Here is a 14,217-nt window from a genome sequence, read left to right on the forward strand (position 1 = left end):
TCTGGCGAGTTGTTGGTCGGTGATTATGACTGCTTTAATGCCATGAGCCATATATATAAGGATGCACCCAACAACTATACACACTTAAGAGTACAAGAAAACAGTTGTGCATTGCTACCTTCTCTTCTCTCTAAATTCTTTTTTTCTTGGATTTGCTTAGGAGTCCCCGCGACTGACTATTTCGAGGTGAATTTCAACATGGTGTAACGTGAAATTCTAATACCATCTTATCTTGGAATAAATGAAATTGTACTTAGTGCACATGGAAATGAGGTGTCTAATTGCTTTAGGGTAATCAGAAATCTTGTGTGATTCAGGGTAAAAAATGGCTTCACCCTCTCGACCAAGTACCTCATGATCTTCATCAAGTCAAGACTACTACTTGACCAATTTGATAGTTGAGTTGCAACGGCAATTACAAAACAAACACGATGAATTGGTTGAACTGAGGCATGAGATCTCCGGGCAAGCTTACTACTATCAATTGTCTGAGAGAAGAGCTAACAAGTTGGATGAGGAAAATCAGCATTTAAGGTGGGAGGTGGAAGTTTAGCACAAGGATGAGTTGGATCAACTCAACCAAGAAAACCACCTGCTCCACAACGAGTTGACTGAGCTTCGTGAAAATCTATAGAACTTAATAGTGGAGGATCTAAAGGTGGACAATGAGCTGACTAATGGGAGTGTAATTGACTGAGGTAGATATCCAATTGACATATATGAGTTGTTACTATACAACTCATAAAGCTAAGTTTTATTGCTTTATTCCATTTTTGCTCAACTTGTTATTTCATTGATTGTGATCTAACTGTTTTCAATGGAGTTGGTTTTATTCAATAGTTTGTTTTGGTTTAAAACACTGCCTCGCATGGTACCTATAGTTCATTTCAATGTATACTAAATTAATAACTAATTAATGGTATTAAAGTTCAAAATTATTGCGACTACGTTGATCATATATATATATATATATATATATATATATATTATTAACTATATATGATTGACTTAAATGCATTTTTTATCCCGTAACTTAGGGCATTTTGCATTGTCATCCTTTAACTTTCTAAAATAGTATCTTGGTCTTATATCTTTTTAATTTTCGTGATTTTAGTCATTTTTTCGCCAAAGTTCACCCTTTTTGTTGGAAAAATAATCTCACGTGATATTTTTTAAAATTGGGGATTATGTTCCTATGGTCCATTCTACCAGCATTTGTTCCTTTAACCTTTTTGAGGTAGCATTTTGGCTATGTATCTTTTAAATTTTTGTAATTTCAGTTATTTTTCCCGCGAGAGTGAACCCTTCTTGAAGGTGAAGGTGATCTCCGGTGAATAAAAGGACAACAATTGCAGAAACTAAAAAGATGCAACCAAATTAACAAAGTTAGTACAACAAAATACGTTATTTCAGATACAGAATGAAAAAAGCATTTAATTCATATATGTTTAAAAGAGAATCGGTTATAATATATTAAACAACCCAAACTAACAAAGTTAGTACAACAAAATACACTATACCGACATACTAACCATACTGACAGCAACAAATAAAGAAAGGTCTATCAAAACATACGCGTGCTTTGACTGTGATTTCATTGATTACATGCATGGTAATACTAATAACTGCAATTCACTTGCTACGTATCGCGAAATCTTATGAATTTAAGTCAGAATCATTTTTAAGGGGTGAGTGAATTGCATTTATGAGTATATGATTGCTTGGGCAAATCGATGAAATCACTCTTTAATGATTCCCAGATTTCAGAATTCAGTCAAACCTCACAACATTAAATTGACAAGATCAGCCTCTTAGTATTTCCAAAAGTGAATAAATAATGTTCTTCAATTCAGAGGAATATGATTTTATGACCTGCCATGGAGACCTGTTTTTGAAGATTATAAAGCTTCTAACAGGCGAAGATGATACCTGCACTCCCTCTCTCCCTCTCTGTCTCCTCTCTCTCTCACATATGGGCACAGAAAACTCCTGTTGGAAAGTTATGATGTTGCCATGGCTGGCCTATGGTCACATCTCTCCATTCCTAGAGCTAGCCAAGAGATTATCAAACAGAAACATACAAACTTACCTTTGTTCCACACCTGCAAATCTCAGTTCTATCAAGAACAAAATCCCTGGAAAATACTCCTCTTCCATTCATCTTCTAGAGCTGCATCTGCCTGATTTCTTGCCTCAACTTCCTCCTCACAATCACACAACCAATGGCCTCCCACCCAACCTGATTTCCATCCTCAGGAAGGCTCTGGATTCGTCGAAACTGGATTTCTCCACGATCATGAAATCCCTCCAGCCCGACCTATTAATCCATGATACACTGATTGAATGGGCCGCGGGCGTGGCGTTTTCAAACAATATCCCGTCAGTTTCTTTCTTAACTTCCGGTGCAGCAATGTTTTCCTTCTACTATCATTCCCTGATGAAGCCTGACGTGGTGGAGTACCCTTTCCCAGCCATTAAATTTACAGGCCCTGAGCACGATATGATAAATGGTAACATTGAATCTTTCAGAAAGAGGAGTCAGGAGAGAGATCTTGATAATCAGGAAGCAACTGAACTCCTGCTGATCAAAAGTTCCAAGGAAATTGAAGGGAAATATATAGACTATCTTTCTCAACTTACGGAAAGAAAAATCGTGCCTGTCGGGCCACTAGTCTCCGCTGATCGAGGCCCTGATGATGAAAACTCTGACCTGATGGAATGGCTTGGAAAAAAAAGTGAGTTTTCGACTGTCTTTGTGTCGTTTGGGAGCGAGTATTTCTTGAAAACAGAGGAGATTGAAGAGATAGCTTACGCATTGGAGCTCAGCGACGTGAACTTCGTATGGGTCGTCAGGTTTCCAGGAGACGAGGAAAAAAGGGTTCAGGACGCACTGCCTGGAGGATTTCTTGAGAGGACGCAAGAAAAAGGTAAAATTATGGAGAAATGGGCACCACAGGCAAAGATTTTGGGACACCCAAGTGTTGGTGGATTTGTTAGTCATTGTGGTTGGAATTCAGTGATTGAGAGCATCCACTTTGGGGTTCCAATAATCGCCATGCCAATGCAGTTCGATCAGCCCATTAATGCAAAACTGGTGGTGGAATTGGGAGTTGGTGTTGAAGTTGATAGAGATGAGAGAGGGAGATTTAGGAGGGAGGACATTGGAAAGGTGATCAAAGATGTTGTTGGAATTATTGGCGAAGAATTGAGGAGAAAAGTTGGTGAAAAGAGAGAAACTTTGAGGGCTAATGGTGAAGAAGAGATTGATGAACTTGTACAAGAGATAGCGCAATTGTGTGGAAAGAGTAGTGTTAAGGGATCATCCTTTATCAAGTAAAAATTGGAGCGATCGACAGCACATGGATGGAGATCAAGTTGTATGTTCCCCTGGAATGACTTGTATTCAAGACCTTTATTTGTTAGTATTTTGGAGTTGTGTTAACCTTTGCCTATGCATTCCTAGTTTACAAGGCACCAAAAGAAATATGACTATAACACAAATTGATTTGATAACTTTGAAGGTGGAATCCATATGTTTTGATCTTCTTTGAGTTTATTTGAGTATTAAGTAACATCAATTCGAGAGTCCTTTAACTTATTTCCTAATTAAATGCTATAAATATAAAATATTCAGTGTTTTGACTGTCTTCTCGTCTTTGACTTGTGTTTTCACATATGTGTTTTAGTCTCTTACTAATAAGGAAAATTATAATTTTGACAATTTGGTCTTGCAATTTGAGAACAATTCCGATCAAAAATATCATAAATTGCCCGAAAACTCCATGTGTTGTAAGCGTGATAAGTTGATTCGGGGATTTGTAGCCATTTTGATGATGTGGCTTTTTGACATGGCTTTTGCATTGTTTCAGCATATTATGGAAAAATTCTTTCCAAATTTGGTCGAATCAAATCAATATACTTGCTCTGTGATTGGTCACTTTTCTTGAACTATACATCAATCACTCAACAAAATATATTACATTTGCTGTATAACTGGTTCAGGTTTGACCGAATCGAACTTGAACTAGAATTTTTCGCATATTATGTTGAAAAACGATCAAATATGTATAGTCCTACGATTTCAACAATTTTTCGCGTATTATGTGCTTATTTGTGGTTGTGTTTTATGAAAGTCAGATGAATGATTATGTAATCGTATAATTTAGTGTTGAATAAAATCGAATGAGAAAGTTATTGATGATAAAATAATTGTTAAATGAAATTAAATGATGATGATTGTTAATGTTGTGAATTGAAATAAAGAGATAGTTGTCAATTTTGAAAAAGGTCGTCTAAAAAGCTATTACTAAGCAATGTAAAAAACAGTAAGAAAGGAAGATATGAAACTAAAAAACCAACGTACGCATATGGAGTTACAAAGGACGTTATAAAAATTGTTGCAAAAAGAAATACAAAGGTCAATACGACAACCATTACAACATAATACATGACCGTTATGAAGAGTAATCCAAAAATCGTGCCAAAATTCAAGCACAACCATACATATATGTGTTACAAAGGCCGTTCCAATAACAGCTAAATCAAAATCAATTTAGTCATTCCAAAAACAGGTCCAAATGTATTTTTTGCTATCGAACAACTATTGTAACGACATCTCATGGCTGTCACAAATTGTAACAGCTTTCAAGCAAGCCTCGTTACAAAGAATTTGTAACGCCCAAAATAGCCATGGTATAAGGTGCCATTACAAAAGCTGTTACAATTTTCAAAAACAGTTCCAAATAATTAACTTGATCGTTAAAGGTTGTTACTATAAAATAATCTTTTTGTAGTGTATATAGCGAAAATCAGAATTTCCCCAAAAGAATTCGGACAAGAAAATTGCAATTTTAATCTTGAATTATAAAAGGGTGGCATTTTTAATCCTGTTAGAATTCAATTAGCTCAATTAGGCCTCGTAATCTAAAAAGAATTGGTATATATGTTAAGGGCAAAATTCATAGAAAAGTATAAATTTTGCCAAATTTGTGATTGCGACAAGTTTTGATGGTAATATATCAATTTCTTTTAGATTGCAACACCCCGAAATATAGGCTTTATTTTATTTACTACCTTGTATATTAGAAAATAGCAAAATAAGGATCATAAATATCGAAATGGCAAACAGCACCCCCCAAAATTAATTTTTTTTTTAAATTATAGGCCTCTGGCCACTAAATATTTAAAATGGCTAAAAGTTGCTAACGTGTAAAAATCTAAAACTTTTTAAATTGGGAAAAGACCTAACTAGACATGTTTTGAAAATATGGATAATTACATATTATGCTCCCTTGAGGTTTGGTGTAATTACACATATACTTTCTGTGGTTTGAAAATTAAATCTAACACCTCAGAGATTTGCTTCCGTCTAACAAATAAATCCTCCATTTAGTTTAAAATTTACCAAAATTATTGATATTATCAAAAACATAAAATAAAATCTATATTAATCCATGATTGTCTGATTAGTGAATTATGGTAGGTCAAACAATTATTTTCGAACTAAACTATCCTTATAATGGTGAAGATATACCTCCTCACATGCATTAACGCGTGGACGTATGAGAATAATTTGATCATAGCAAGATTTATTTGACCTGTCGTAAGTCGATATAAGTCAATTAGGGGTTAATATAATTTTTTTTTATTAATATCAGCAGATTCGGTGAATTTTGACTAACGGATTGACTTATTTGTTAGAACAAAGCAAACCTCATAAATGTTAGATGTAATTTTTCAAATTACTACAGATTTACGTGTAATTATACCAAATTTTAGGGAAGATGAGTGTAATTATCCCTTAAAAATAACCTTGAGCATAGCTAGGCGGCGGCGAGAGGGATGGATTGGGAGGGGGCCGAGGGTTGGGGGTTGGTTTTTGTTAAAATTTTATTATATATAATAATAATTTATTTTTTAATTTATAATTATATATGAAATATTAATTTTATTTTTTTATAATTTTATGTGTTTATATTTTTTGTTGCTAATACATTTAAATTGATTTTTTTTTCTTTTGTTTCCTTTTTTTTTTAAATTAAGGTATGTGTTATATATTTTATTTTAATTTATAATATATTTTAAAATGTATAAAATTATTAATTATATGCACGTTGAAACATTGTGTCACTATAGCTAGGTTGAAATATATAAATACATAGTTTGTTTTGTTACTAGAGAAGAGATTATAAAGAATATGTCCAATCACTAAAATATTCCAAAAAAAAAAATATGTGGTAGGGAAATTGTTTTACATAAACTCTTATGTGGCAGAAAAAAAGAAGAAAATATATTAGTTGACAGTTGATTTTTATTAAATTTTTATGTCAGTAAAAGCCCCCAAAAAACCACACTATGTTTGTTTTCATTTTCAAGTTATCTCAAGGACGAGTCAAAACATAACCAATAATTGCCATCATTCAGAAACACCTTATCTAGGTGTTTTAAACTGTTTAGTATAAATACATACATATACATAAAAATATATAAAAAAGACATGATTTGACAGTGATTTGACAATGAATAGTAATTTTTGTCTCCCAAAACATAACATTAAACATACAATACTTATTTTAAATTATTTTCAAAAATAAATCCAAACATACATAATATCTCTAACACACACTTATTTATCTTTGTTTTTTTCTCTCTATCTCCACAAAATACAACAAAACACTCAGAAAACAAATCCAAACATTATACATAATTTTTGTCCACCTAATCAATTTCCGCCCACTTCTAAAATTCGATGCCAAAGTCTCCAATTTCTATTTGTCATTTCTATATTTAAAATTTTTGTTTTGTTACCCCCTAAATATACAAGATATTAAATGCAATTAAACTACCCCAAATATGACCCCTCCCACAAAGGCATAAAAGAAAATTATAACTCAAATTAAATTTGATTGAACCAAATCAAATTATAAAATTATTATAATATATTTATTATATAATTAATTATTTTTTTAAAATTACATTATAATCACACAATAAATATATTGTATTTATTATATTATTAATTTAAATCGGATCAAATCCCACCTGAGTTTGAATTTTCTAAATGCACAAAACATGTATCATAGTACCTAAGATCCTTACCCCCTCAAACATATGATTTTCACATTTTGGGAAAAATTCTTTTTTGGCCCTATTAAAGGGTTATTTTCGTTTTTGGTACCATAATTATACAAGTGTCGTTTTTGGTACCATAAAATACAAAAATACGTCGTTTTGGTCTCAAGTTAACGACAAAGGCCATGTGCCTTGCACATGACTGTTAACTCCTATTGGCTCATGTGATTTTGACTGATTTTGAGTTCAAATGCCTTGTTTAATAGTACCACAAAATAAAAATATATATATACTTTTGTACCATTAAAAGAAAAAAATATTTTGACGAACTTTGACCACAAACAAAAAGAGTTTCTTTTTATTTTTTTAAAAAATAAATATATTAGGAAAAAATTGTTTTAATATATATAATAAATAGTTCTAAAGTTATAATTATTTTTATTTTAGATAACAATTTATCGCGGCGCAAATATGTCAAGTAAGCCGACTTACACGTGTCGAAAGTTCGATTCACAAATTATGAATTTCTTAATAAAAAAATTTATCTAATACTTTTATTCAAAAAATATATTTTACTTTTTATAGTTTGTGCTCAAATATTAATATATTTTTATACAAATAATAATTTAATTTTAAAAATAATAAAATAAATCCTAACATTATCTGAATAAAAATAATTATAATTTCATAAGTATTTATTAAATATGATGTGTATGGTCCAAGGAGACTTGGTCCAAGAATAAGCAAAAAGGCCCAAGGCCCCATAAACAAATATAATAGCCTATGAAGGAAAATCTACTTAAGATAGCCCAACTAGCAATAACAGGCTCAAAACCTATCTCTACACATCTTTCCATAGCACATGTGGCATGTATTTGGACCTTCCATGTGTACCCTTTATCCAGCATGGAGGACTCGTGTTGAGGGAGGTTCCCTCAAGAACTCGAACTCTTGAGCCAGCTAGACTCGCTGCAGACCAGGAGTCATCCTCAGTCAAAAAATCTCTTTCTTACCTGGATAAAAACTTCAATTTCAAGATTAATTGAAAATACGGATGAATTATGTTTTATCTTAACTGTTTCTATCCACTTTACACCAAAAATAGGGCTCACGTACAATTTCTTGATGAAGAGGGACACTTCTCTATAAATAGAGGTTTAATCTCTTAGACGGGGATACCTTCTGAAAGTGAAACTTTTGCTATTATTCTGCTATATTATTTCTACATGCACTTTTGAAAACAAATTCCTCTTTCACATTTAGTCATTATATTTCTTTATTACGCTCTATCATTTAAACTTATTATTTACTAATTTGAACATTGGAGTGTTAATGTTGTTTTGCAAGTTCTGTTTTCCAAATTCTTTATTGGTTGGCCCAAGCCCATTATCGAAAGTCCAAGCTCATTGGACCCATGCTAAAATTGCAGGCATCAATACATATAAAAATAAAATTTTCATAATATTTTTATTTTTGTAAAAAAGAAAAAAAATTCTTATAGTTTGTGGCAAAGTTGGTTATATTCTTTTTCTTTTAATGGTATAAATATTGATATCATTAAACAGATATTTGAAGTCAAAATCACGTGACGGCTACATGCAAGACACATAGTATCTATTGTTAACTTAAGTCTAAAAAGTTATGTTTTTATATTTTATGATACCGAAAACGACACTATTATAATTGTAGTATCAAAAACAAAAATAACCGGATTTTTAGGGGAACAAAAAAAGATTTGCCCTCACATCCCATTTTCCAACACCTCTCCCCTCTATACATCCATCTCTCAACCTCCACTCTCCACGTATCTTATGTTCTCCCACGTGTATGTGTTACCAAAAATTCAGTCCCTTATCCAAATTTCTCTAAATATATAAATAAACAACCTTTGATCATTCCTCTGCATATGATACTTAAACGGAACTGCTTCCGACAAAAAACACAATATAAGGTTAGGGAAGAAGACAGCAATCCTTGTAAATCATGGATACAAGAAAGAGAAGCATCAGGATTCTAATGTTCCCATGGCTTGCTCATGGCCATATCTCAGCATTCCTCGAGCTGGCGAAGTCACTTGCCAAAAGAAACTTCGTCATTTACATTTGTTCTTCACAAGTAAATCTAAATTCCATCAGCAAGAACATGTCATCAAAAGACTCCATTTCCGTAAAACTTGTTGAGCTTCACATTCCCACCACCATACTTCCCCCTCCTTACCACACCACCAATGGCCTCCCACCCCACCTCATGTCCACCCTCAAGAGAGCCCTCGACAGTGCCCGGCCCGCCTTCTCCACCCTCCTCCAAACCCTCAAGCCCGACTTGGTTTTATACGATTTCCTCCAGTCGTGGGCCTCGGAGGAGGCCGAGTCGCAGAATATACCAGCCATGGTGTTTCTGAGTACCGGAGCTGCAGCGATTTCTTTTATTATGTACCATTGGTTTGAGACCAGACCGGAGGAGTACCCTTTTCCGGCTATATACTTCCGGGAACACGAGTATGATAACTTCTGCCGTTTTAAGTCTTCCGACAGCGGTACTAGTGATCAATTGAGAGTCAGCGATTGCGTTAAACGGTCGCACGATTTGGTTCTGATCAAGACATTCCGTGAACTGGAAGGACAATACGTAGATTTTCTCTCCGACTTGACTCGGAAGAGATTCGTACCAGTTGGCCCCCTTGTTCAGGAGGTAGGTTGTGATATGGAGAATGAAGGAAATGACATCATCGAATGGCTCGACGGGAAAGACCGTCGTTCGACGGTTTTCTCCTCATTCGGGAGCGAGTACTTCTTGTCTGCCAATGAGATCGAAGAGATAGCTTATGGGCTGGAGCTAAGCGGGCTTAACTTCATCTGGGTTGTTAGGTTTCCTCATGGCGACGAGAAAATCAAGATTGAGGAGAAACTGCCGGAAGGGTTTCTTGAGAGAGTGGAAGGAAGAGGGTTGGTGGTGGAGGGATGGGCACAGCAGAGGAGAATATTGTCACATCCGAGTGTTGGAGGGTTTTTGAGCCACTGTGGGTGGAGTTCTGTGATGGAAGGGGTGTATTCCGGTGTGCCGATTATTGCCGTGCCGATGCATCTTGACCAGCCGTTCAATGCTAGGTTGGTGGAGGCGGTGGGGTTTGGGGAGGAGGTGGTGAGGAGTAGACAAGGAAATCTTGACAGAGGAGAGGTGGCGAGGGTGGTGAAGAAGCTGGTTATGGGGAAAAGTGGGGAGGGGTTACGGCGGAGGGTGGAGGAGTTGAGTGAGAAGATGAGAGAGAAAGGGGAGGAGGAGATTGATTCACTGGTGGAGGAATTGGTGACGGTGGTTAGGAGGAGAGAGAGATCGAATCTCAAGTCTGAGAATTCTATGAAGAAATTGAATGTGATGATGATGGAGAATAGGGAAGGAATGTTGAGTGAAAATGCATGAGCATTGAGTTTATACTTACAAATAATAGTGGAATTATTTATATGTTATTTCATTATTACTTTAATATTTTTTTCGTTTTATTAGTTAGAGATAAGTATACTTTGTTCCACTGGGATTAGTGTATTTATACGTAGATTTCTTGTGGGTTGGAAAACATATGATATCTTTGAGGTTTGATTTTGTTTGATAATAAGTTTCTCCGTAGCTAAAATTCAATAAATTTATTGATATTATTAAAAATTTAGATAAGAAATTATATTAATCTTTCATTATCTATTATAGATTACAAAAAAATTAATAAATTCATTTTGATATTATCAAAAATTAAATAAGGAATTATACTAATGTTCTATATAGATTTGGTAAGTTAAATAAAAAATCTTTGTAATCATATTTTTCGTATATATTATCATACAATTAATGTACGCGAGGTATACTTTTATTTTTATGATACTTATTTAGTTAGAAAATTTTTTATTTAACCTATAAAATATTAGTACTATGTCTATCGATGGTGCATTAGAAAATTGTAGTTTATTGCCTGTGATTTAAAATTATAGTAAATAAATATTATTAATTATAATTAAATAAAACTTGATATAAAAATTATGGTTATGCATTATGAAATTATTTTTGTTATATCTATGAGCCAGAGTAATATTTTTATTAGAATTTTTAGTCATGATAAATTTTTACAGCATCCGCAAAAACTAGACTATCACCTATTGTGTGGTCGTAGTTAACGCTTATTTTTAACTAAGTACTTAATTATTGTTAAATATAAAATTTCTTATAGCATCATTATCAAGTTTTATTGAACTTTTTTGGTTCATATTAACAGCATTGAAGTTCAACTTATGGCGGGGTTTATTTGTTTTAGGAAAACAAACCTTAATATTATTAAATATAATTTTTTAAATTATAAAAATTTTATATATTACTATCAAATCTCATATAAAGAAGATGCAATTATCTCAATTAATTATGAGATGTTTTAGGGCTTGAGGTCAATCAAAGACCGTGGAACTCTTTATTTTGACAAAACAAAAAAAAGATGATGACCAATTATATATTCTTCCGAGGTTGGTGTAATTATATGTAAATTTTTACAATTTAAAAAATTATTTAATATTACTGAAGTTTGTTTTCTTATAACAAATTGGTCCTTCTATTCGTTACAATTCACCAAATTTGTTAATATTAAAAAAAAGAGGGATAAAAATTTATATTTACCTTTTATGGACTATTAGATTTATTGTACCTCACATAAATCTTATTATAATCATATTACCCTCATATGTCTTCACATATTAATGCATGTGAGAATGTATATCTTAACCATTATAAGGGTTATTTAGATGAAAAAAAATTGGTTGATCTCCATTAAGTCAGTAATAAATCAATCGAGTGTAAATATCAAATTTTATTAAATATTTTTTGTTAATATCAACAAATTCAGTGGATTTTGACTAATAGAGTAACTTATTTGTTAAGCGGAAGCAAACTTTAGGGGTATTAGATGTAATTTTCTAAACTACAGTGAATTTATGTGTAAATTACACCAAATTTTAGGGGAGAGAAATATAATTATCCTTACATATCATTAATGAGAATACTATTTTGTTGCTCATTTATTTTATTTTTGTAGTATTATAAAATTTAGGGAAAATTGAAATTTTAGTATAGTTTAGGGGGAGTGATATTGTTGGTCCTATACGAACTTATTTTTGTAATATAGTGTTATAATTTTAAAATTGTGAAAATTTTAATTCTTTTTAGGCCACCTTGGCCAGAAAACTGCAAGATTTACGCAGGAGCTAATTAAATTATTTTAAATTCGTAATTCGTATACATGATGCAGATGAAAATGTCAAATTCTCTAAGTTATATTATTAGAATTATAATTTAATTAGGTTATGTATAAGTTGTATATAATTATTTAGTCAAAATCGGCTTGAAAAGGATTGTAATTAATTGTCAAATATTTGAAGTTACAATACTATGAGAATAACTTATGTAGATTAAAGATATCACTCCCCTTAAATTGCAAGATTATTTTTTTTTTCTAAAATTTATAAGTTTCAAAACGAAGTAATGTAATTTTGTAAAATTTAGTAAAAGTCCTAAAATTAAGTGAGCAAGGAAACTTTAAAAAAGAAAAGACAAAAAACAAATCATTAAAAAAAGGGGAGTTTAATTTTGATACTTTAAAATTTTCCTATATTTAGACCAACTCTCAGAAACATCTTCTCAATCTTCTTCTCTAGTATGAGTAGAGGGTTTTTTCTCGTATGAGAGGTTAGTGTTTAGGTTGTGTCCAGTGTAGCATTGAGTGCTTTTGTTGTTGTCCCACTATCACTGAACTCGCCGTCCGACACTAATTCCAGCCCTACAACATGTGCTTCAATTGGAGTTCAAACGTACACTAATTGTAGATTATAGTCATGCGCTAAAATCAAGATTTACTTTCTCTCTCTTTCGATCTATCCAATGTTCGAGACCACCACCAATTGAGTCTCCACTTCCAGCGACTCAATTACATCCTTACCCATCCAATTCCGTCCACTATATGGACGATTCTCTCCTTTTTCATTTCCACCACTATTTAACAGCCCCGCCACTATTTCTCCGTCATATCTTCGCCGCAAGCAATCATCTTGCCGGCGGACCACTTCCCCTGCATTCGCCTCCCCATGGCACGCACATCTCTCTGATCAGTTTCTGTCAACAACTTGTCTACGTCATGGCCTTCTCATCATTTGACTTCTCTTGTTTCTTCTTTATTTTGCCACATCAATATTTATGTAGGATGTTGATGGGTAAATTATATTTTTAGTCCCATAAGTGGACCTATTTCTAATTTTGGTCCCACACTCAGGTTAATTTGCACATTGAGTCCCATATGTGGTGTGTTTGTTTTCAATTTGAGGATTATTGAAGGAATTTCGTCCAATACATAACGGCAGCTACTCTCTCTGTCACTTGCTGTTAAATGTGGAGGAAAATGTGGAGATTTGGAGGGTTCCTTCTATTTAAGTCTTATTTCTTCATTTCTCTCTTGCATTTAGTAGGAAAAATGTCATGATATATGGCTGCTAATCGAGAAGTTTTTTGTCATTGTGGAAGGCTTGCGATTTTGAAAACCTCATGGACCGACGACAACCCAGGTAGGAGGTTTTTTGAATGTACGAAAAAAGAAGCGGGTGTTGTTTTTTCTTTGGGAAGACCGGCCAATGTGTGCAAGGGCAAATGTTATTATACCCAGAGCTTCGAAAATTAAATAGAATGGAGGACAAAATTGCACAGATGCAACAAAGACAAACTGTTTTAGTTTATTTTTTGTTGTATCTTGACTTATGGTGTTGTTTAAGTATTGTTTTGGTTGAATCTTTCTCAATTTTTTTGGAGTATACGCTCCAATTTTTCATGTATTCGGCAATATTAGGTTGCTAATTTTAGGATATGTAATCTGTATTTTGTACTCTATCATCCTGTTGTTTTGTAATCAGCAATATGTAATTTTGTGACATTTTCCTATTAAATGAGAGAGAAATGAAGAAATAGGACTTAAATAGAAGGAAGATGATGTAATGGTTTTTCCCACCAAATTGCTGATTTTTCCTCCACATTTAACAACAAGTGACGAAGAGAGCAGTTGCCGTTATGTATTGGACGGAATTCACTCAATGGTCCTCAAATTGGGGGAAGAAAAAACAATATGGGACT

At 33.2% G+C, this 14,217-nt stretch overlaps 1 protein-coding gene and 1 pseudogene across 2 annotated transcripts; both read left to right on the forward strand.

The window, feature by feature from the left end:
• The first annotated feature begins 1,908 nt into the window (after window positions 1-1,908).
• On the forward strand, window positions 1,909-3,580 carry LOC105161041 (beta-D-glucosyl crocetin beta-1,6-glucosyltransferase pseudogene; annotated as a pseudogene). Its single transcript, XR_016065241.1, has one exon. The product of XR_016065241.1 is annotated as a beta-D-glucosyl crocetin beta-1,6-glucosyltransferase pseudogene (transcript).
• A 5,379-nt stretch (window positions 3,581-8,959) lies between these two features.
• Window positions 8,960-10,665, forward strand: LOC105161042 (UDP-glucosyltransferase 29). Its single transcript, XM_011078605.2, has one exon. It carries the CDS (start codon window positions 9,055-9,057, stop codon window positions 10,489-10,491), a length of 1,437 nt encoding a protein of 478 aa, XP_011076907.1. The 5' UTR covers window positions 8,960-9,054; the 3' UTR covers window positions 10,492-10,665.
• The last annotated feature ends 3,552 nt before the right edge of the window (window positions 10,666-14,217 follow it).

This window comes from Sesamum indicum, linkage group LG4 (assembly GCF_026168435.1).
Source record: "Sesamum indicum cultivar Baizhima isolate 11 linkage group LG4, ASM2616843v1, whole genome shotgun sequence".
Classification (NCBI taxonomy): domain Eukaryota; kingdom Viridiplantae; phylum Streptophyta; class Magnoliopsida; order Lamiales; family Pedaliaceae; genus Sesamum; species Sesamum indicum.